This window comes from Phocoena sinus, chromosome 18 (genome assembly GCF_008692025.1).
Source record: "Phocoena sinus isolate mPhoSin1 chromosome 18, mPhoSin1.pri, whole genome shotgun sequence".
In the NCBI taxonomy this organism is placed as follows: Eukaryota; Metazoa; Chordata; class Mammalia; order Artiodactyla; family Phocoenidae; genus Phocoena; species Phocoena sinus.
In genome coordinates this window covers 11,449,478-11,475,466 of record NC_045780.1, presented here as the reverse complement: position 1 = coordinate 11,475,466, position 25,989 = coordinate 11,449,478, and the positions used below count along the sequence as shown (strand labels likewise).

The window sequence follows — 25,989 nt, the reverse complement described above, 5'->3', positions numbered from 1 at the left end:
ATATTGCTTGTTCTATTTCTAACATTCCATAAATATACTTGAAATGTTATTTAAATATATTCAAAGAAATTTGAATTCAGCTTATATAATAACGCTTGAATATCTGAATTATATATTTGAAAAATGCACTTGAAATACACTGGATAATTACTTTTGTGATTTAGATTTTAATTTCTGTTGCTGGTTTTTATTTAATTAGAAGCTAATAAATGAAGTAAAATAAAAGTTGTTGTGTCTCACTTTAAATTGTTTTCCTGTCAAAAGATGTATGCTTCACTTTGAAAACTGAACCCACTTGAATATTTTAAACCTTTTGAGAAATATGCTAATGAGATAATTAAAAATAAAACCTTAAAATACTGGCGAAAAGCTCTTTTTGTATAGCTACAGAATACAGTGATCTACTGTCAGTTTCTGACTTACTTATAAGACTAGTCCATTCCACAACAGATGCAATTTAAATCTACCTTTGAAAGCTTGCTCTTCTGGGTTAATATTTTTGTAGAATTTTTGATAATATAATGATGAAATATGTCATGACAGTCAAGGTTGCTGAGTTAAAAATCAGACCAACTCAGAGGAAATGAACTTAACAAAATCCTAATAAAACTTTTAAAATTTGTATATGAAAACTAACTACGCTAATGAAATGAAGATAATTTCTGACCTATTTTATGCCAAGCCTTATTTTATGCAGTAAGGGTTCCACTGGCAGAATGAATCAGAAATCCAAAATTACTTTTTACTTCATAGGGCAAGCCAATGATAAAAGCATAAAGACAAATTTTAAATTATTTAAAATCATACGCACTACATTCAAACTCATTTTCAAAATGCCATTCTTCTGGAGCTAGAAGTTAAAGAAGTCCTGTGATTATCCCTCAGAGTATTTTAAGAGTCAACAAGTGCGGGAGGGGCTAATCACCTGTGGGCCTTAGGGTAGTTAGTTAACTCAGGTGGGGGTACATTTTAGACTCTCAATTGCTACTCTACAAATAGTGTTTTAGAATGCTTTACTTCTATATATGAATTAAATATAAATAATAAGGTTCTGGATCTACGGGAGCATTTGCCTTTCGCTATTTTAGAACAACTGCCTCTGAAAAATACTTCAAAGGAAGATCTTTGTAAAATGATGCTTGATTATCTAGCATGACACTTATGTTCTTGAAATCTTAGCCTCAAGAAAAAAGTTTACAAATTGCACGATAATATAAAAGTTAAAACAACAATAAAATTGATTTCAGAAGAACTGTAGAGGTATAGAGCTGTTGAATAATCAGGTTTTAAAATTTACAAAATAAGATATAATAAACAAATATTTATGCATTTCAAATCATCTGAATATATATTGCCTGGCACTACACCCACAGAAGAATACAAACTTTAAACGTCTGAGCGCCAGTATGTACTATGTATACACATTTTAAATGAAAGCTTCTCAGATAATTGATTTCTCTTCCCCTTAAAATCACATATAAAACCCATTCTTATTTCAGGAGATGAAAACTGGATGTAATAACGGAGATGAATTTAGAGCTAAATGTGCTCCGTAGTTTTCTTACAACCTTTTAATGAATTATTATTCATACTGCAATGTACACTTTTGGAAATTAAAAGTGATCTTAGTAAGAAATGTCATGAGACCTTTCCCAGTCTTCCCAGAGAGCCTGAGATGCTGTACCCCAGGAACCTGGGAGCAATTGGCTTCACTACCAAATCTGCCCAAGTGTACACAAAGGCACTCACAGAGAGACCGTTAAAAGGTGCATGCTCTGGTATACAGGATTTAAAGTTAATATATTCTTCAATCCCATAAAATAGAGCATGTGTTATTTCATTCATTTTATTTTCTATAAGGATGAGAATGTGCTCCCCTCCCCCACTGTCATTCAAAACCAAGCAAAATTGAAAACCACTTCCTGCCACAAAGCCACCAGTGCTGTACACGGAATCACTCAAACTCACTTTCGTGTCGATCTTCTTGAAGGCAGGATCATCCTCATCCACCTCGAAGTAGATTTCTGTCGTGGTGATGGAAAGAGTCCCCTTGGCCACCACCACAGGAGCAATGAGCTGGGCAGGAGTGCTGAGAACAACTGGGCCTGAAAGAGAGGGTACGGGAGTCAGGCTGCGCCTCTGCGCCCCTCTCCCGCTCCCTCCCAGAAGGGTACCACAGGTTTTTAGTTTTAGATATGCACTGAAAAAATAGTGTCTATATTATGTCTTTCACGTGAGATAAGTCTGCTTAGCTTTTACACACTACCTTATAACGAGACTAGAGACAAATAATTCTATAAAATCTCAAGGGATCAGAATATCGAATAAGTGACTTTCAGTAAGCGAGTCTGCAACCTCTGCTTAGAAATCCTACATGGTTAGTGAGGCGCTGACCTTAACCAGCTTAAAAGTGCAGAACGGACTCTCTTAAGGCCCCGATTCTCCACTGAGCATCAACGGCGTTCCGAGATACGCGCTGGGCAGTCAGCGCCGTCCCCAAAGACCAGCCACCGTGAAAACCCCGTCCCCCTAGGCAGCAGCGTCCCCCCAGGATGGGCGGGAGGACGTGAAGGGGTATAGGGTCTAATATATAAATTCCACTCCACTGACGGGTTTGCATCTTGCAGGCAGATTAATATCGACATCCTAAGGCGCACCGCACACCGATATGCGCGCAAACACGGACATGAAATACATTTTTATGCAGAAAAGAAAGAAAAACTGTAGCAGTGATTTTTCTCACCGAGCACAGATCAAAAATGATGAAATTGTAAGACACTTGAACAAAACGATTCTCAGAAAAGCATCTGAAAAGTGTTGTTTCTCAACTTGTGGGACGAGAGAGACTAAGCTTCAGTAAAAGAAATGTTTTAGAAAGTGTGCCCACTAAGGCGCTGACTTCGAATTCCCTCCATCTGAGTTAAAGTCGAAAATTACAAATTTCACATATTAGAATATTAATTCAAAGTGGCATTACTTAACTGCTCCTTTAAGGTTCCCCGAAGGGGGGACATTCTTCTCTACCCTCGACTTAAAATAAAGACTTAGAAATAAAAAAAAATGTATTTGTTTTTCTGTAGCAAGGGTGCATCATATTCCCTTCCACCCCCACCCCCCCAAATGCAGACAAATGAGTCACAGTAACAGCAGGAGGAAAGCAATGAAAAGGCAGGCCCCCTGCGGTTGCCCAGGCCCGGCCCCCCCCTTCCCCCCCCCCACCCCCCGCCGGCGGTGGCTCCTCGCGGGGAGACCGGCTTGCACCGCCACCGCCCCGGCCGCAGCGAGCAGGCCCGGCCCGGCGGCGCGGGGACTGCAGCGGAGTTCGCGCTTCCAGGGAGCAGCACACACCGAATCCACGACCGTCCTGCACAAAGCCGGGCGTTTCTGCCGCGGGAGGACCAGAGAGGAATCGGTCGGCTGCTGTCGCGCTTAAACGGGTGGCTATGGAGCAAACTGTGTCAGTGTCAGCCCCCACCGCCGACCGTGACCGCCTGCCCGGGTCAGGCTAACGCCAAGCCCCTGCTTTGACTTTACGGCTTTCTATCCCCGACGAGCCCGCTCCGGGGGGCCCGGCCCCCGGGCGCGCGGACTCCCGTCCTGGGTGTCGGGCGGGTAGCTCCCGCCTGAGCCGAGCGGAGTCGGGGTCCATCTCGGATCCATAAGGTTTTTCTTTCCAAAGGGCGAAGCGGTCGATCTAAAGCGCCACTTTTAAGGCTCATCAATCTTAATCTAGGTTGCTCAAGTAATTATGCCCGAATCTCTTGTACGATTACAAGTGGATTTGGGTTTCTATTCCCCAGGCCCTCCTTTGTGTTTATTGGAGGGTCTGTGCGCGCGCTCTGCGGCGCCTCCTGCCTCCGCGCCCCCTCCGAAGCCCCCAACGCTCGGGCCGGTTCGAACCGCTCCCTTAACCCTTAAGCCACCGGGACGCTCCTCTGGATGCCACTTTTCATATTTCCCTTCAGGAGAAACCCAGGAGGTGTACTCTTGATTGGAGTGAGGTGAGAAAGAAGGTGACCTGATTCACATCGGAAACAAAGTGTCTTCTTACACATCGTTGGGCCTTGATAAAACCTCAGAAAAGTCGTCATTCTAAACACAGAAAGCTAGTGATTTCTGGTTTAACAGATTTCTGGCATTTGGAGACGATGAGTGGTCAAAAACATTAAAAATGGCGAACTGCTGCGTTCTCTTAAAATATAATTTAACATATCCAATCAAATTGGAAAAAAATTTTAAAATCATGATACACATTATCAAAACCATACAAACTAATTTATCGAGATATACAGTATTACGAATTTTAAGTTCACAATTTCATGAACTTTTAACGGGGAGCACATTTTCGCTACCTGTTTGCCTTTCTGAAAGGCGACCCCGTTTTCCTTTTGATTTTACTCCAGTCTCATTCTACTGAATTGAGATTTTCTGGGGGTTTATAAAAGGGCTTCGAACTGGTCCCTCTTTATGAAAGACACTCATGAAATATTCAGCCTTAATAGTGTGTCATTTTTACCCTTGTCCTTTGGAAATCTCCAATTACAACTTCCAATTCCATAGCATGTTTAAGAAGCGCTGGGTCTTTTTGTTGTAGCCTTCAGGGAGCAAACCAGCCGCAGAGAGAACAGAGTTAATCCACTACAGCAATACAGAGAGGGATTATGTTTTAATCCCCTTTGGGGGAGCCTCTGGATCCGATATTAAAATGTTTACATAAGGCACAATCACAAACCAGCAGATCTTCCATATGGAAGATTTTGTTATTTGAAAACCTTGGATCCCTTTCCAAATAAAAGTAGTTTAGAAAGGGCAGTCTAGATGTCAGAGAGATGGTGATCTGGGAGATTCTGTTCTAGACGATAACTAGGTACAAATTTAATCTTATAACTGTTTGGTTGGGGACTGAGTATAGATATATTCATTCTAATCAACACTATGGCAATAAAAGGAAAAATTATATCAACGTCCTCAAGCACACACAGAAGGTGACAGATATTAAAAGACAGTGAAACAAATGGATGGGACAAAACCTCCTCCCCTTGTATTGCTGCATACAATAGTTTAAAATTCTACCATCTGAAGTGGTAACTAAAGGAAAAATAATTTTATTTACCTTTTAGAACTGGCGCTATAATGTTTAAGAAATATTGATCCATTACTATTTTTGAAAGGATAGGGATATTACTTGCCATTAATTTAAATGCTAATTTAAAATCTGAACTAGAACAAAGATCACCCAAGCATAATGGAAAGATTCTTTAGAAGAATAAACTTCTCTTTAGAGCCATGGGATCTTTAATCAGTTGAGAGGGTAAACCTAGAGTAGAAAATACATGTTTTATATTTAGGAAGGGAACTATTCATCAAATATAATTTAAAGTTAGAATGTTAAAAACCACTTGTGGGTTTGGAGGATTCTACTGAAAACATAATTCTAAGCCTATAAGTCTTAATACATCAACTTTTAAACAGAACTTTACAGTTTACACAGTTCTTTTACATTTTTATTTAACTACCAGTTCAGTGTTCACAATTTTGGGGCTATGGATGTGTCAATACCTTCCTCCCGAAGACCACCAGGAACATAACTGTAGTGTAGAAAGTTGGGTTGATTGCTCACTTGCAGTGAGGGAAACATGGGAAGGAACCATGAGATGACTAAGTAAGAGGGTATCAGAAAGGACTTACTGTACTGTAGGATCAGGGCTTTTGTTAAGTGCTTTGGGGAAAGGTTCAGGAAAGCAGGGCTTTGCTCTGGGTTGGGCTCTGTCAGGGAGTGGCAATAATTCTGTGATTGGAGATCTTAATAAATCTTATCTAGGACTAGACCTAGGCTAAAAACTGTAATTGACAAAGAAGTAGCAGTCACTCCTATAATGACGGAAGGGGGACGTTAATGTTTAGGGAGCTGTGCAGAGTGACCCTGTTTTTGTCTGTGCTTAGACAAAATGACAAAGTTGTTCTTTGCCTCACATCATCACGTGGCTTTGTCTGATGCTGGTATTCTGTGAGGTTGTTTATGTCCAACAGGAGAGCACCATGGCGGAGCTGTGAGCCCCAGGCCAGCTCCCAGTGATACCGAGGCCTCCTTGTAAGGGTCAGGTCCATTTGTTTCCTGAGGTCAGGGGCTGCTTTTCTCTCCCTCAGATCCAGGAATTAATCATTTCTTAAGGGGGGTCAACAGCATTCTGGCTATTAAAAGTCAATTATGGCGATTAATTCTCAAACGATGCTAAAATTCTTTACAAGTTTCAATATAAAGCACGACAAAGAATATATACCTAGGAACAAGGAGCTGAAGTTTAATTAAAACTGGCATCGTTACAATTATTTGACGACTTTCAGTTGGCAAAAACTATACTTACTGCACATGAAATTATGATGTATTTTAGAGTCACCTGAATATTCTCTAACCTTAGTTTAACATTAATACAATTTTATCAGCTGTATGGATTTACTCCAAACTCACTTTGAAACCACTGTTCAATTTGCTTTTGGAACATGTAACAGACCATTATTTTGGGATAATAAGCATTGACTAATCTTTGTAAAATTACTGAACTTAAAATCCTGCATTATTTAGAAGAAATAAAACTAATCTGAGATCCTTTATGTTTACTGAAAAATGATATCATTCCAGAAAAATTTTTAAGATGAAAATATAATAGGTAAAAACTTACAGCTCTATAATGTGATAAAATTTGTAGGAAAATAACTAACAGCATGAGTGACTGAACACATCTAAAATATTTATCACTGCTTTGGACTTATTTTTAAGTAGGGTACTATCAATTTAAAGAAAATGTTTCTCCCACAGAATTAAAAGAATAAAATGTTTGAATCTCAAAGCAACTGAAGAATATGAGAAAGTTGGAACTTTGTTTTGGAATCCTAGGAAAACTTTAGGCATTAAGAAAATGGAGATGTCTGTGTATGAGCCTGAGGGAGAGGGAAGTTAGGAGGAAAATGCTGCAGAAGATCTGAGATTCCTTTTACCCAGAGTACTTACTTCCCTGGATTTCAAGCATTTGAAATACCTCAGAAAAAAAGAAAGTATAGTAACAAAATCTCTACCAGTGACGCTTTCCTTTATGTACAGAGAATATTGTTAGTGGTCCAAATATATTATCAGAACAATGATGCTCTGAAATTTTCAAAAACTTTTCTTGCGATGAAAAGAGTTACAGAATATTTTTGCTTAAATCAGGAAAATATAACTTGAACAACTGATAAAATACATAACCCAGGAGTTATAAATTTAACTTCCAGCATTATTATCTCCTTCCCTAGCATACACACACCACACTACTGATTATATAAACACTGCATAAATCCAAATTTTATACCAAGCTCACTGTGCCCAAGAAGTGGCCTCTTTGTGCTCTCTGGTGACTTTCTGAACACAATCTATCCTTAGATTGAGATGAACAATAATCAATCATCCCCACAGTGCAGTGGTTTCCTTAGATTACTACTGTACAAAATGAGACAGGTGCTTGAGAATGCCCATGAATCTTTTCAGATCTGAGCAAACCTACCTCTGGTAAAACTCAGCTTACCAGAGTCTGAAACAGAAACAGAAAGAATGGAGCCCTCTATATAAGAACAACTGAAGGCTGCATTTTAACAAAATATCTGTTCACCATGGTAGAACATCTATCTAAAATTTCATTTAATGTGTTTACAATAAATAATTTTTAAAAGTCCTGAGAGAGAATCTGATAGGCTCTAACTTTAACATACCATTTATGTTTTTTGATTCCCTTGTAGGACAGATAATACTTTACGTTAAAAAGAAACCAACAGAAACTAGTGCATTTTCTACAAAGACAAACTTTATAGAAGAAAAAGCTTACGAAGCATATACACTCTAAGTAAAATATTACTGACTTATTTACCAGCACACAAATATACTAAAAACACTGATAGTTTTTATGTTCATTGTGATAATTTGCTCTGCCTTTTGATGAACTAAGTGAGCCAGCTGAGATTTGTGTTTCTAGTTATATCACATTCAGTTCAACATATGGAATCCATTTTTCACTCTCTGGAAGAGTACTGACTCTTTTATAGCACTAGGATATCATTTAATGATCAAGAAGAGTAAGTTCCTACTAGACTGGATGAGTGAATAAACCGAGGGAGATGACTTAAATCTACTGTACCAGGAGGACTAGGTCTTTGCACCTCTTGGTTGGACTAGTGCCTTGTCTTTAAGTTCCCATGGTTTCCTGGGCACATCTTTATTGCAGCACTTATATCAACTATTATGTGTTTAGAAGGCTGTTTCTCCCACTTGGCATAAGCTACTTGAAGACTGGGGCATTATCTTCTGCATCTAACACCGGCTCTGTCACACAGTAAGTAAGCATCTGTGTTGACGGAATTGAATATAGATAGAATATAGAAAACGATGTACACCACTGTTGCATTTTTATGTCATAGTAAAAAGGTCAATTAAAATAATAGATTACATCTTTTATATTTTTCTGGAATTGATTTCAAATCGTTCTTTAAAAATATGAAAAACATTACATTTTATAGAAGAGATCAATTTAAAATATGCTGAAAACCAGTGAGTTATAATGTAATTGGTCAGTCCAGCTATATTACATGCATACTATTATTTTTTTAAATGACATAATTTTATAACTGCCATATTTTTCCCAGTGTGTAAGTTGTTCCCTCTTTGTAAATTAAATGCTTAGAGAGACATTTAACTCAGCATTCATTCATTCATGTAGTCGACAAAAATTATACACTGTTTTGTGCACTGAGAGAGAATGCAATAATGTATAAGACATGGATTTTACCCACAAAGAGCTTAAAATACATAGTAAAGATAAGAAATACACAGGAATAAGCATAGCATAAGGGAGAAAGGACATAAGGGAGAAAGGGTTTAGCTAAGCATTGTTAAAGCACTTGACGTATATGATTCTCATTTGTTCCTCATAATGTACCTAGGAGATAGGTACTGCTATGATCTCCATTTTACAGAGAGAAAATGAGACTGGGAGCTGAAGTAACTTAGGGAAGGTCACACAACTAGGAAATGGTAGAGACAGGATTCAAACCCAGTGATCTGACTCCAGGGTATTTACTGTTATGTATACTGCCTCCCACCAAGAGAAGGACAGAAAAAAAAATTCTATAGGCATTCACAGAACTGTGATGCTTTCCAGCCTTTGTGGGGGGTCAGGGTGAGGCAGTGAACTGAAGTGAGCTGTGATGGATGGGTAGGAGTCAGACTGGTGCACATGCGGGGAAGAGTGTTGTGAAGTAGGAGAAGAGTTTGAACAAACAGATGCAGGATGTGGACAGTAGGAAATAAGATGGGCCGGCGATTAGGAGGTGTAAAGGGGAGCAGTGTGAGACAGGACTGAAAACACACGTAGCCTCTAATGTCAGATTTTTTTAGGTCAATGAACCAAAGATTAAAGCTCAGGTATTACAGTGTGGAGCAGTGGTGTCTGTCCTTTTTCGGAAGCTCACACATCTCTTAGAGAAGATGACTAAATATATGGCCCCTTCCTAGAAAAATTCACATGTGAACATTCATCCATCCTGACCGCATAATAAATGAAGTATTCTTATTTTGGAGAAAATGAAATTTGGTTATTTATCTTAATGTCTTCCTCTATCTAAAGACTTTTCTGCCTCTGCATTTATCGTTATCCCTTTTTCTCCAGAAAATGTAACTTTCCTCCTGTTCAAGTCAGTTACTCTCTCCACCTGGCATTCGGTCCTACCCTCCTCCACTTTAGCTGCTCTTTTATCTTGGTCTCCTCTCCTTTGTTAAGCTTCTGGACTTCAGTTTTCACCTCTTAGTTCCTCATTCCTATTCACTCCTTTTGGCTTCACCCTCATCCTCTACTTAGACCAAGGTGTTAGGGACATACATATTAATTAATATGCTAAAAGTTTGGAAAAGTCCTTCCATCAATTAAAAAAAAAACACACAATCTGCGTAACATTTTATTTTTAAACTCAGAATTTTCCAAATACCTTTAACTATACTCTTTTCTCATTAGCATATTTCAAAATAACTGTGTTCCAAGGAATACCAGTTTGAAAGTGACTGAGCCAGAGTTCCTTGACTTCTAAAGCATACTATAGACATAACTCATTTTATTGCACTTGGCAGACTGTGTTTTTTACAAATTGAAGGTTTGTGGCAACCCTGCATCCAGAAGCTTGATAGAGCTTTTTTTTTTTTTTTTTCCCAATAGCACTTGCACACTCCAAGTCTCCGTGTCACATTTTGGCAATTCTCATGGTATTTCAAACTTTTTCATTATTATTATATTTGCTATGGTGATGTGTGACCAGTGATCACTGACATTAATACTGTAATTGTTTTGGGGCACCATGAACCCTACCCATATGAGACTAAACTTTGTTGGTAAATGTTGTGTTTGTTCTGACTGCTCCATGGACCATTCCATTCTCTTGTCTCTCTCTCTCCCTATTCCCTGAGACACAATACTGAAATTAGGCCAATTAATAAGCCTGCATTGGCCTGTAAGTATTCAAGTGAAAGGAAGAGTCACAGGTCTCTCTCACTTAAAATCAAAAGCTAGAAATGAGTACGCTTAGTGAGGAAGGCATGTTGAAAGCAGAGACAGGCCAAAAGCTAGGCCTCTTGTGCCAAGGAGTTCGCCAAGTTGTGAATGCAAAGGAAAAGTTCTTGAAGGAAATTAAAAGTGCTACTCCAGTGAGCGCATGAATGATAAGAAAGGGAAACAGCCTTATTGCTGACTGGAGGAAGTTTTAGTGGTCTGGTTGGAAGATCAAGCCAGCCACAGCATTCCCTTAATCCAAAACCTAATCCAGAGCAAGGCTCTGACTCTCTTCAATTCTATGAAGACTGAAAGAGGTGAGGAACCTGCAGAAGATAAGTCTGAAGCTAGCAGAGACTGGTCCGTGAGATCTAAGGAAAGAAGCCATCTCCATAGTATAAAGGTGAAGGTGAAGCAGCAAGCGCCGATGGAGAAGCTGCACTGTAGAAGCAACTTATCCAGGAGATCTAGCCAAGATAATTTATGAAGGGGGCTACACTAAACAACAGATCTTCAGCGTAGATGAAATGGTCTTCTATTGGGAGAAGATGCCATCCAGGACTTTCACAGCCAGAGAGAAGAAGTCAATGCCTGGCTTCAAAGCTTTAAAGGACAGGCTGACTCCTTCGTTAGAGGCTGATGCAGTTGGTGACTTTAGGTTGAAGCCAAAGCTCATTTACCATTCTGAAAATCCTAGGGCCCTTAAGAATTATGCTGAATCTATTCTGCCTGTGCTCTATAAAATGCACTAACAAAGCCTGGATGACAGCACATCTGTTGACAACATGGTTTACTGAATATTTTAAGCCCACTGTTAAGACCTACTGCTCAGAAAAAAAGGTTCCTTTCAAATTATTACTGCTCATTGACCACGCACCTGGTCACCCAAGAGCTCTGATGGAGATGTACAAGGAGATTAATGTTGTTTTCATGCCTGCTAACATAATTTCCATTCTGCAGCCCATGGATCAAGGAGTCATTTTGACTTTCAAGTCTCATTATTTAAGAAATACATTTCAAAAGGCTATAGCTGCCATAAATAGTGATTCTTTTCATGGATTTGGGCAAAGTAAATGGAAAACCTTCTGGAAAGGATTCACCATTCTAGATGCCATTAAGAAGATTCGTGATTCATGGGAAGAGGTAAAAATGTCAACATAAACAGGTGTTTGGCAGAAGTTGATTTCAACCCTTATGGATGACTTTGAGGGGTTCAAGACTTCATTGGAGGAAGTAACTGCAGATGTGGTGGAAATAGAAAGAGAACTAGAATTAGAAGTGGAGCTGGAAGAGGTGACTGAATTGCTGCAATCTCATGATAAAACTTGAAAAGTTGAGGAGTTGCTTCACATAGATGAGCAAAGAAACTGGTTTCTTGAGATGGAATCTACTTCTGGTGAAGATGCTGTGAAGACTGCTGAAATGACAACAAAGGATTAAGAATAGTACATAAACTTAGTTGATAAAGCAGTGGTGGGGTTTGAGAGGACTGAGCCTAATTTTGAAAGCTGCTCTATTGTGGGCAAATGTTATCAAACAGCACTGCATGCTACAGAGAAATCATTCGTAAAAGGCAGCGTCAATCCCTGTGGCAAACTTCACTGTGGACTTATTTCCAGAAACTGTCACGGGCACCCCACCTTCAGCACCCACCACCCTGATCAGTCAGCAGCCATCAACATCCGGGCAAGACCCTCCACCAGCAAAAAGATTCTGACCTCCTGGAGGCTCAGATGACAGTTAGCACTTTTTTTAACAATAAAGTATTTTTACATTAAGGCATGTACATTTTTTTAAACACAATGCTATTGCATGCTTAATAGGCTACAATATGATATAAACATTAAACATAACTCTTCTATGCACTGGGAAAACAAAAAATTCATGTGCCTCGATTCATTGCAATACTTGCTTTGTGGTGCGGTCTGGAACCGAACCTGCAATATCTCCAAGGTAAGCCTGTCTTCTCTCCTGTTCTCTTTCTGCCTGACTTCCTTCTTGGTATCCCTGAGGAGCTGTACTTTGTTGGCCAATTAAACCTTGTTGCTCCACAGGGGATCTGACTTTGGGCTACTACTCTTCTATTTTTATATTCTCACTTTCCTTGGGTGATCTCAGAGGTTTAAATTATGAGCTCCATGCCCAACTTGGTTCTCAAATTTCAAACCATTCTATACATTTGAAAAATATGGATACCCAACAGACCAATCTGACCATTCATCTTCATTCTTCTCTCCCCTAAAACTCTGCATCTTTAGATTCCCAAACACATTTAACAGATTCCACATCATTTCTTCTCCCGGGACAGATTCCCCTCGTTCTTACTCCTCACAACTGGTCAATTATCGTGGTCCTTCACATCCTACCTCCTAAGTGTTGTTACAAGTTGCCCTCCTCTCCTCCTTCCTCCATCACCAATTTAGTTTAGGCTCTCATCACCTCTGATCTGGACAACAGCCTCCTGCCTCAAGTCTGGACATCCTAAAACCATAATCTGTACAGTGGCCTGAGTAATTTTTTAAAAAACATAAATTAGATCTTTTCATGCTTAAAAGTTGTTCATTGTCTCACTGTAGCCTTTAGGATAAAATACAGGTACCTCATGGCACAAAATGCCTCCCACCCTAGTAACCTTCAGAGATTTCTGCCTCATACTTCTACCTGAATAATTTAGACCTACTGTAGTTTCACAGAGGTGGTGGTAGTTTAGCATACTATGTTTACATGTCGTCTGTAACAACTCCAAATCTTTTACTTATGATTAACTAAAAGGAATACCCATCCAGAATCCACATGGCAGTCAAGGGCCCTGTTTTGTGTTATCACGGCTTCCTTTGTAGATGTAGGATTTTTTTTTTTTTTCTTTTCATTATCTGTCCTCCCTCTTCACTGTAAACTCCTTGAAAGCAGGAACTTTAATCATATGTGTCTTTTTGCTCCAAGCACCCAGAGTAATGTCTTGCACACAGTAGATATTCAATATTTCATATGTGTTTTGTTTGGATAACCACATCCAACCTAAGTCAAGTTGGGATCTGGAAACAGAGAATAAGGACCCAACAGGTCCTTCTAGCTCTTATCTTTATTGTGTGTGATGAATTTTGACATTTTCTATTTGAATCTTTTCTTTGCATTTTATTTCCTTTACAAATAATGCTGGTAATAGTCCAAGTAATTGATTTGCTAACACATCAATGGGTTATAATTCAGGATTTAAAAATAAAACCCAAAATAAAGCACTGATGTAGTAGAATGAACAAGGGCTTTCGGAGAAAGAAAAGTGGGCTCACTTCTTGGCTCATGTATTGATATTTGTTATATGATCATAAATAAATACCCCAACGTCTGACCCTAAGTTTCCACATCTTAGAATGAAGTATAATACCCAATTCATAGAGTTGTAAAGTTATCTGCCAGCATCATTTGCTCATCCACATTTACTCTTTACTACTTTAACTAGCTAATTCCACCCACCCCCTCCACCCCGAAAACTTGCTGGTGAATGAAGACTCATCCATACAACCCAACCTTAGATGAAAGATTTATTTTTAAAGAAAGTTTTCTGTGATATTTGGTTCTTAACATTCCTGTTTTAGATACAAATTGAACTGAAATAGCACTACAACTGCATTTAGCTGTTTCATCTGTTAGTGACTTTAAATGAAGGAAAAATTCAACAGAACTTTGAGGAAAAAACATTACTATCTGTCATCTTCTGATCAATAAAACTGCCTAAACATTTTATCTGGAAAGAAGATATTTAACAATATTTAGCCAGCAAACTGAGGCTGACTTTCTCTTCTTTTTTGCTGATAAAAAGTTGTTCTAGATTTATATTTATTGGACTGATGATTGATCTGATGGAGCAGATTCTACTGGAACAACTACTTATAAATGGATTTCCATGTAAAACTTGTCCTTAGTGCTGACTGTTTATGTTGAGGTACCCTTGCAGGCTGTTGCTCTGGCTCCATAGCACTAAGTCATCGAAACAAAATAATTAAATAAATAAAATATTTTCAGTATGCAGAAAGACTAATTTGTCTTTTTGTATGGCACTGCTCTAAATGTAGTGGCAAAATCAGTTTTTTACCTGTTTGTGAATTAGTGCCAAAGTCTTTCAGAGGGAGGGCAGAGCACTCAGAGGTGAGGCAGTGATGAAACCTCACCTCTTCCTCTTCTCCACGTTGCTAACGCCCAGAGTCCGGCATTAGGAACAGTTTTGTTATCTCACACTTTTTTTCCCTCCAAGTGTGACAAATGTGGTGACCCACATGTTTTCAACAGGTGAATAATATCCTCATCATATCCTCTTTAAAAAACATGACATTTGAAATATTAGCTGCCTAAATATAGGAGAGAGATGGTCTATTGATAAGTGAGTTGAGTTGTTCATTGCCACTACTTTTCAGGTTGGTAGTAAATATAACTATAAATCTGTAGAGGGATTACTTTGTGGGAAACTCTCCATACAGAGAAAACAGTAAAAAATAAAAACCGGTTTCAACTAGAACACTATTAGAAAGAACAGACCTCATCACTGTGGTTTGTGAAAGATTTGCAGCATAACAAAGAATGGCTTATTCTTAAAATTAAAAAAAGATGTAAGAACATTATATATAAGCTGAATCATGGTTGATGTCTAACGAACGTAGTTGAATTATGTCCTTTTATTTATAAATTTATTTATAAATTTATAAATTTACAACATTTGATTAGTGGGATGTTGTTACAGTTAAAAGTACCTTAAAAGTGTTTTTATAGACTACAGAATCCATGGTTGGAGAGGACATGCATTTTTGGAGATACAGAAAGATGGATACAGTAAAGTATTTGCAGACTCTAAAATGGCCTTGTAGACATTGTAAAAATAATGAAGAAAGGCTAAGAAGGCTAGATATTCAAGGTGAAGCTTTTATTGGTTTTCACAACTTTTCAGCTGAATTAAAAAATTAACTTAGAAGTTTAAGTATTTTAGCTTTTGTAAGAAATGGGCATGTGTTAATGTTGTCTCTAAGAGCTTTGTGAATTCTGTTTGAAGCTGAACACGAACCCTTTGGGTATACTATTTATGACTGCAAAGCAACTTCCTAATTCAAAGAGAGAGAAAAAAGACTTATAAAGACTCATAAGGCATTTTCCAACATCAAATAGCTTTTACTAAACAACATTTTGATGAGTTAAGTGTGAGTGAGTCAGGGACATATGGATTAAATTTCCCTTAAAACACATTTGGGTTTAAAAATTAAGGGGAAAATCCTGAGCAAAATGCATTTCAGAGAATCCAGAATGTTTAAAAGATATTTTCCCCTAAATACAAATATCAGGTTGATTCCAGTCTAGTTAGACTTTGTAATTAAAACATCTTAAGTGTAACTGTTAAGGAATTTTTTAAAAATACTAGTTTTTTCAGGAAAAGAATCTTCATTAATCATATTAGAATTGGACTGTGTGGAATAGTTAGGCCTGACTCAAGCTGACATGATCTGAGTCAGAATTTATCTGCATCTATGAAACAACTGACCTTGTTCTCATCTATAGTATTTATATTCTTATTCCATTAAACAATTATAGTAATTTTTTTCTGTGCTTTCGGCTTATATTCCTTTTTCTTCTTTAAATAACACATTTCCCTGAAAAACTCTTAGTTTTTAGAATTCTGTTGTTCCTTTCATTTTATTATTATAATTTTCTAGACTCTTGAGTTCTTCCTTCTTGTATGCCCTATACTTTGCTTTTATCTTCCTTTCTTATTAGCTCAGTTTTTAGGTAACATTCACTCCTTAAATAAACAAGTTTGCCTCTGGTAGATGAATATTTCAAGTTAGAACATTTAAAGGCCTAAATTATCTATCTGATCATCTTAATTGTCTACTTTCACTTATTAGGGTACGCATATTCTATACCATAATTCCTGGTTATTTGAGTTGCTGAGTAGGGGTAGCAGAACTGGTTCTCCTGCTGACTTTTTTTTTCCTATCAGTCTTCAAACCCCAGAGTTCTACATAGTCACTAAGTATTCAAAAACTGTTACTGAGTAAGTAAATGAGTATGTGAAATGCAGTCAAATAGAGATTTAGGGAGGTAGGAATGGTCATCCTTAAAAAAATTCTAAGTAAATAAGTGCAGGGGGCCAACTGTACAGCGATGGATGGTAATTAGAATTGTGAAGGTGATCACTTTGTATTTATACAGATGTTGAATTATAACGTTGTATGCCTGTAACTTTCATAATTTAAAAAAATTCTAAGCAACAGTTTCCTCCTCCATCCCTATCATTTGACACCTGCTTTTAGTTTGAATTGGTAGAACAGAGATTGTACGAAATGCAAAGAATTTGACTGGTTAACAATAAGAAAAACAGTCTGAACAGGTACTGCCCTCTAAACATCAGTGAAAGTGCATGGGAACTGTGATGAGCTTCAAAGGTGAGTCACGTGGGGAAAGTGACTGTCATTTAGGAGAACCTCCCGTTGACCACATTCTATTTCTCTTAGTAGACCTCCCTTATTTCTATATTTTTCTCATTCTTAAATTCACATAATGCATTTCTTCTAAGTTTCGGATTCTTGACTTTGGTTAGAGTATGTATGCGTGTGTGTGTGTGTGTGCGTGTGTGTGTGTATGTGTGTGTGCATGTGTGTATGTGTATGTGTGTAAAGGATTGTAAATCTACCATTTTGAAACCCACCCCCACAAAAAATCCAACCCTTACACTCTAACACTTCTTCCCCATGTTGCTAGTTCCCTATACTAATTATTCTTTTTAAAATATTCAAAATAACATTATAGTCCATTGGTTATAGGACATCTTTTCCATGTGATAGAGAGAGTTATTATTTTTTTGATTAAGAGTCACAGTGGTATCTTGATGTTAAAAATGGGGACCTTAAGGCACATTTAGTTAAAATGACATAATTAGTAGAAATTGGGATGGAACCAAGATTAGCTTAACTTTAGATGTTCATACACTGGAAAAGACAAATAATGAACTGAGTCATTATTTGAATGGTTTAATTAGTATGAACATATGATCTGATAATTCAAGCTCCCAAATACTTAATCTCAAGAGCTCAAAAGTTTTATTTTGTCTCTTTGTTTTGGTATAAATTAACTAGATAATTATCTCAGCTCTCCAGTTTACCTATAATGAAACTTTTTCAATGGGAACATTTTAAGGGCAAGTAATGTTGTTAGATTTCTTCATGGTTCAAAGGTACATGGGATACGGTTGATAGCCTTAAGGAATTTACAGCCTAAAAGGAGGGACAAAACATATAGAACAGCATCTACAAAACAAGACTTTATGTAATAAGTGTCTTAAGATTAATATAATCAAAATTTGGGGGGCAGTTATAATAAAAAAGATAGAAAATAACCAGCATTGGGAAGAATGTGGAGAAATTGGACCCTCCCACACTGCTGATGGCAATTAAAATAATGAAGCCACTTTGGAAAACAGCCTAGCAGTTCCTCAAAAAGTTAAAAATAGAGTAATTATTTGACCCAGCAATTCCATGCCTAGGCATATATTCAAGAGAAAAAACTTATGTTCAAATAAAATGTTGTAAATAAAAGTTCATAGCAGTATTGTTAGTTATAACAGCCAAAAAGCGGAAACGAACCAAATGTCCAGCAACATTTGAATGGATAAATGACAAAGAATGGATAATGTGGTACATTCACACAATGGAATATTATTCGTCATAAAAAAGATATACATGTTATGACATGGATTAACCTTGAAAACATCATGCTAACTAAAAGAAGCCAGTCACAAAAGACTGCATATTATATGATTCCACTGATATGAAATGCCCAGAATAGGCAAATCTATGGAGACAGAAAGTAGATTAGTGGTCCTCTAGGGCTGTGGAGGAAGAATGGGAAAGTTGGGGGGAAGAGCCAAAGAATATGAGATTCCTTTTTGAGGTGATGAAATGTGCTAAAATTGTGGCAATGGTTGCATAACCGTGAATATACAAAAATCATTAAAATCATTGTGCACTTAAAATGGGTCAATTGTATGGTATGTGAATTGTATCTCAATAAAGTTGTTGTCAAAAAATGTTATGGGGGGCTTCCCTGGTGGCGCAGTGGTTGAGAGTCCGCCTGCCGATGCAGGGGACACGGGTTCGTGCCCTGGTCTGGGAAGATCCCACATGCCGCGGAGCGGCTAGGCCCGTGAGCCATGGCCACTGAGCCTGCGCGTCCAGAGCCTGTGCTCCGCAATGGGGGAGACCACAACAGTGAGAGGCCCGTGTATCACAATAAAAAAAAAAAAAAAAAAGTTATGGGGTGATAAGACTGGCTAGTGAATATTTCACAAAGTATTTTATTTAAATAGGTATAAAAAAGGGTAGAGATTTTGATAGGAGGAGATAAGGGAGGGTGTAGATTAGAGATGTGTGAAGGATATTTCAGGTAAAAAGAGAAGTTTGGACATTGGCGGTGTGGGCTTGTAGAAATTGTTTAAGTTATTTGACATTAAATACATGGGTGGATTGTTGGTAATAACAGCTTACATATACATAAACAAAACATTTTTAACAACTTACAGAACTGATAAAGCATGAAGGACCATCATCATTAACTCAGAATTCTCTAAATTAGCAAAATTACTAACATTTGGAAGTAACAATGAAGGAATCCGTATGAATTCTAATTCTATTATGTAAAATATTTCTATTGTTACCCACATATGTGACAGAACTACTACTCTAAAAGAAATGAAATACATTCTATTAGTGGGAGACAAGCCTTTCTATCAATTAAATTAAATTATTCACTTGTCAATTCACACAAATTTGAGTTAATTTTAAATTTTAGTTACTCAATAATTACTTGAAGAAATAACCTGCCAAGCTAAATTTCAAATTAAAATAAATAATTGAGATTTTAGGTTAAAATCAGTTGAATTACACAAATTAATTTCAATGTTTTAAGTAACAATATAATTAGTAAGTTGAAATTTTTAATTACATATGAAATCTTAGGTGCTAATTCACTTTGGTCGATCTCTACAAACTAAAAAAGCAATTAAAATAAATTAAGTTAGGTGTTATTAATGTAATAATTGATTGGCATAGTTCTATATTATAATCATATTAGCCATTTGCAACAATACATAATAAATTGAGTAAGTACTAGTCACACATATTTAACTTGCCTCTTGAGATGAACAGCTTGGGAAGAAAGGGAACTAAAAGTGAAACAGAAAATTGTATGACACTTAAAACTGTAGAACTTTGTGGACATCGTATCTTTATTAAAACTAGAAAATTCCAAGGAAAATGGGGAAAACATGAGAAAGGGTCAATGTTTAAATACAGTTGTGCTGAAAATACCCTGTCAGATTTTTTTAACTTACTAGATGATTTGGGGGAACACATATATAAAACTAAAATGAATTATTATACTTATTCATAAACTTCTAAGTATATATACATATTTATTTAAAGACACTATTTGGTGTATTTTAGTTTGTGCCATATACTACATAATTTTAAGGAAATACATTATTTTATACACTTGTTAACCTTATGCAAGCTACTTAAATTTGTCTTGACCTCTATATCCTCATTTGTAAAATTAAGGTAATAATAATTGTATCTACCTCTCAGGATTGTTGTGACTATTAAATAGGTTATTGCACATGAAGCCCTTCAAACACCACCTGGTGCCTAGCAAGACATGCTGGCTATACTTCTTCCTCTTATTTTTCTTTTTATAAACAGAAACTGATCCTAAGAAAGACATTATTATTTAGCAAATTTTGACTTCTGAGACAGAGATAACAATTATTTGGATAAGAATTTGTTAGAGCAACAAAAAAAGTTATGTATTTATGTGGTTTAAAACTTATAGCTGATTTTTTTTAAAACCTAAGAATACTGGTTCATAATTAACTTCCAAAATTATTATTATTATTATTTTTTTGTGGTATGCGGGCCTCCCACTGCCGTGGCCTCTCCTGCCGCGGAGCACAGGCTCCGGACGTGCAGGCCCAGTGGCCATGGCTCATGGGCCCAGCCGCTCCGCGGCATGTGGGATCCTCCCAGACTGGGGCATGAACCCGCATCCCCCGCATCGGCAGGCGGACTCTCAACCACTGCGCCACCAGGGAAGCCCCAAAATTATTTTCATGTGACATTGTCACTATCATGGCAGTCCAGATTAGTAAGTAGGCTTCAGCATTTACAGAATGAATCTGTTAGACACCTATATATTATGCAGACTATTTCTGTGACTGTTACTTCTCCCTTCACAAAATATCCATCCCCTACTTCTTTTCTACTGCATTCAAAGTTCAGGGTCACATTTGTGCACTGCTGATTTAAACATGAACACTGTAGACTAAGTAGAAGATCAATATTTTAGGACAGTTTATAAGATTTTTTAGACACGAGGATTCCACAGAAAGAGTATGAGTTAGGATTTGGTGGATAGGCAAAAGAGCAAATCTGCTCAAAGAAAAATCTGTTTAAAAGACAGAAGTTGTATTGATAGAGATCGTTGGCTAAGATTCGATTTTTAAACAGTTTATTTCAAGCCTGCTTTCATTGCTCTTTACATATTTTAACTTAATGTTATTTTGAGAATTTTGTTTATAAGCATAAATTAATATTAATAATTACTCAAGCTACCATTAAAAGAGAGAAATATAAAGGAGTCATTAATCATTACCAGATTTTGCTTCTGGTATTAGTGGGCATATCTCATCATAATAAACTTCAAGGTACTAGCCAAATTTGTATCAACTAATTACCTTTAGTGGGAACTAAAGACCAGAGATGTTAAACTAAACTGTATAATTATTGAACATATCTGTGAGGATATGTGAATGAGGAAAGGCAACACATTACCTCAAAAGGTCAGAAATCGTGTTTGTGAATTTTCTCTAGTTCTTTAGGATCAAGAATAAGACCAGAAAACGAGAAAACAATCTGTGGCAAAAAGAAATAATGGACTTCATTTGCTTAAATTGCCAAGTGGCCCCAGATAAAAATCTCTGAACTACTAAAAAACCCCACAAAAACAACAATACTAAAACTTGAACATTTCCTCAGAAATTCAAGGCAAACATTTGTTCATGGACTTAAGATTAGTTTTAAATAGGAAAAATCGTTTTCATGATACAGAATTGCTAATAACATAGGCATATCCAGTAGCTGGTGTTAGAATAACCTTATTAAACATTTTCTAAAAGAGGAAGAATAACGTTCCTCTCCAGTTTACAATTAACATCTTCTCTTTGGTAAAAGTGAGAGATTTCTAACTGGCAGAAATATTGTTGGAGACTTTCCTAATGCATGCCAGGTAATTTTCAGCTCAGTTCTGGAAACAGGAGCGCTATTTTGTAAACATAATGATGAATGTAAGTCCACTTCTCTATTGTCATCTGCCCCTCCAATGTTGTATGGGGTGAAAATATAGAATAGAGGTAAGATTCAACCATTTTTGAGACTCTAAAGCAGGAGTTTTTAGCCTGAGATCTAGGATATGATTCCACAGACTGGATTCCAGGGGTCAGTGAACCCTCTGACACTGTGTACAAGATTGTCTGTGTACCTTCATGAAACAATCTGCTTTCACCAGATTCTCAAAAGTGGTTTAAAAACCAAAAATGGTTATATGCCAACACTAAGGTATATATAGTCCATTGGGCCATTGTAGATGCTGCTCTGAACTGACCTTAGACGAGCACCAGGACAAAGTGAAAACTGAGGATGGGCAGGTGAAAGTATGTCTCCTAGTAGTGGGGATTAGCAGTGCGGGGAGAGAGGGGAAAAAAACAGAGATGGGGAGGGACATTCCCAAGAGTGACAGTAGGAAGGAAATGGCTATTTCAATGGTCACCTGCCCGAAGTGGCTATTTTTCACAGCTGTTAGCATGTTAGTCATATGTAAAGTCTACCATCCTGTTCCCCCCGCCAGCCCCCCAATTATTTAGGGAGTTAGATGGGAACAGTTTATGCTATCCATTATTTCTCCTATATTAAAAGTTGCTCTTCACTACACAGAAAGTAGATGCTATTCATTTATCGTTAGTTTGATATGTATTTTCCTCTTTTCAATACTAGAAATGAGATAAATTATTAACATTCACATGATTGAGTATTGCTCCAACCACTGGCTCTAGCTTATTCATCAGGAGATAGATTTTAAATTCAATAACTTTGTGTGCATTTATTACTTACAACAAATAAAAAAATATTTAAAAATTTACCTGCAAGATTGTCAATTTCCTTCTCTTGGAGCAGACTGACTGCATCGTCATCTCCTTCCAGCATAAGCTCTGTCTCTGCATTCTGATTCACTATTGCTTGACTCCGGAATGTTTTCTTAGACTTTACTACATCTTCTTCAGTGCCTAATCACAACCAAAACATAATAATTTAGGTCATTGTGATTTACTTTCTTATAAATCCACTACTTTCTTATAAATATATGCTGCATTTACATACTACTTTCAATTATAGAAGATTTTTACCTTCTTTATCTTGTTTGGCCTAAGTAACTCCACGAGAAAGGCAAGGGGTATAATCACCTGCTCTTATGTTGCAGATGAGGAACAGGCTGAGAAAGCTACATGGGGAACCTAGGACTTGGGACTCTAAGATCACTGCACTTTCTACCGAAAATCTGTACTTCACCACAAACCTGGTTTTCTGATCCATAAAATTAAACACTTTTACACAATTATACTTCAGTGTGAATTAGATAATCAACTGATCAGATCATTTTTTAAAGTAGGTAAGTATGAAGAAAGCATTCACATCTGAAGGGAGAAATGACTGTTACTAGGAAGCTACAGAAAGGCAGAGTAAGGAATGATGTAGACGTATAACGTACATCAAAACAGCTGTTTCCTTAGCAATGGATGAAATAAATAATGGCTTTCTAAAGTGATATCCTTATTTTGATATAAAAAATAGTACAAAATGCCAAAATTCAAACACACAAAAAATAACTCAGAAAAATTGAAATATAGCAAGAGTTGACCTAGCATTCACTTGTTAATCAAGGCGCAGGTTAGAAATTACAACACATTTAAATCTCTCATGGATTTGACTGCTTAACAAATATTTCAATATTTGCATTCAAACATCTGCTTTCGCAGGTGCCACTGAATCTGAAATTATCTGAGCTACAAGTAAATTATATGTATACAGCTAAGAAATACCTTTATTTCATGTCACTTGAAGTTGGAATTCAACCTGGAAGAAAATGGTGTAATTTACTGTGTTCTAGCTTTAGTATTAGGATATAGGCTTCAAGGAGCAGCATTAACTAGAAAAACACCTTCACATTTCATTTGGTACAGTGGATATATTCCTGAATATGGGAGCCTAATAAATCACTGCTACACAGTATTTTTGTATCATAGTTTTAGGGGATGTTATGGTATTGTGTACACATGCAATTACTCTGCAAATCTTGTCATGCCTTTGGCCAAAATCCTCTCCAGTGAACAATGAATACTTCCGGTCAATTCTCCTAGGCCCAGTACAGGACTTCCAACAGTCCCTTACTGCCTGTGGATATTTGCTCAACCATTTTCTTGGACGTGCATCTAGCTGTGGTAAAACTTGCATTGTAAACCAGACTGTTAGCTTCTTTCTTTGCAGCTTTCACATTTCTTTTTGTTAGTGACTCAGAGCCAATTCTGTTTGCTAAAACATTAACAAATTGACGCAAAGGTAGCCCAGAGCGGAGTAAAAAACACATGTTGAGGAACACAGCATGTCATGACAGCACTGTAGAGTGTCACTGGCTGAGAGGTACCGTCTGTCATCCTAGCTCTTACTGGACAATAGCAACTAGAGAGCATGGTTTAAATATAGCTTAACAATATAAAGTAACAGATTGTTAAATATGTCCTTCAATAAATACTTCAGAGACATACAGATCAATGCTACATGGAAGGTGAGGGGAATTAAATGGCTTATATGTGTAGTCCTCTTTCACTGGCCCACAGATGATTCTTATTTCTGGAATAAAAGCTTGAGGATTGATTACTGGATGCTCCAGAACCTTATCTTAATTTCATTTGGATTCTTGGTGATACAAAGCCCGCACAACAGTAATCTTCTGGGGACAGCTATCTTTATACATGGTTTGCTTCTTGGGTAGTAACTTAATTTGAGAAACTCGGAGCTTGCATCATCTGAGAACAAAGAGGCAAATCCAGTGATTAATAACCAAGAAATCTCTCCTGAGGTCTTTACAGCCATATTTCTACTAGGCATCTTCAGCTGGATATTCCTAGTTCCACGTTTCCCTAACTGAACGAATTATCTTTTGCTTCTTCACCTTCTCCTGTTTTGATCTACCCACTTAATCAAGCCACAGACACAGGATTCATTCTGTGAGGTGACGGACTCGACCCATCTCAAGCCATCATCATTCTGGTTTAGAAGGCCTTAATAGCTCCCTTATTCACACCACCCTCCATACTTTTGTCAGAGTATTATTATTAAACACTAATAAGTTGAGAATATTTTCCTGCTTAATATTGTGTGTTAACCCCTCCCAATCAACAACACTCAGTGCAAGGCTTCTACTCTAGGATACAAATCTAAACCCCTTAACATGACTGATTAAGGCCTTTTACCCTCTCATTACCAGTTTTGTCTTAGTTTTTCTTACTCCCCCATGAGCAATACTGGACCATTTACAGCTTCCAAACTATGTCATGTTTTCTCAGACCTCTTTACCTGTGCTAAAAGTATTCCCTCAATATGGTATGTCTCTTCCTTCCTCCTTTGTTCGGCTAATTCTTACTTAACCTTCAAAACTCACCTCCTTCAGGTGCCTTTCCTAACCAATCCATACTTTCACAGTCTACACAGAACTCAACCACACTGAGTGGGTGCTATCTGTTATGTGTATGTCTTCTCCACTGGGCTATAGCCTCATTCTGCAGCCTCAGTGCCTGGTACTCAGCAGGTGTGCCATGAACACTTGCTGAACGGAAGTTCAAGTCTACCCACCCAGAGTTCCCCACTCTGATTTCTTAAGGCAGGTTTGTGTGCACTCTCCCACATGCCGTTTTTTCTGGCCGTGTAGCGCGGCATGTGGGATCTTAGACCCCAACCAGGGATCGAACCTGTGCTCCCTGCGTTGGAAGTGCGGAGTCTTAACCACTGGACCGCCAGGGAAGTCCCATCCCTTATGCTTCGTAAATCCTGCTACTCTAGTAGTTATATGTATTATAATCTTTTGTGCGCTTGTTATCTCCACACAGCCTGGAAGCTCCTTCCTGGATGACTAGAAACATTCTTCTGTCTTTGTAATCCCAGTTATTAGCACGCTGCCTGGGACACAGCAAGTCCTCATAAATACTGAACAAATGAATAACCTGAGACATAGAAGTTACCTCTGGATATCTCTTAACCTGAAGATTCCAGGATATCTCAGAGAT

At 37.5% G+C, this 25,989-nt stretch overlaps 1 protein-coding gene across 7 annotated transcripts in view; it reads right to left on the bottom strand.

The window, feature by feature from the left end:
• The window catches only part of NBEA (neurobeachin), a 620,064-nt gene that overhangs the window by 195,469 nt on the left and 398,606 nt on the right, over nucleotides 1–25,989 (bottom strand). For all 7 annotated transcript variants that reach the window (XM_032611436.1, XM_032611437.1, XM_032611439.1 and 4 more), the window contains 2 exons: nucleotides 22,792–22,935; nucleotides 1,969–2,105 (listed from right to left, as the gene is read on the bottom strand). In XM_032611436.1, the coding sequence (XP_032467327.1) occupies nucleotides 1,969–2,105; nucleotides 22,792–22,935 (281 nt within the window). The remainder of the gene's footprint in view (nucleotides 1–1,968; nucleotides 2,106–22,791; nucleotides 22,936–25,989) is intronic.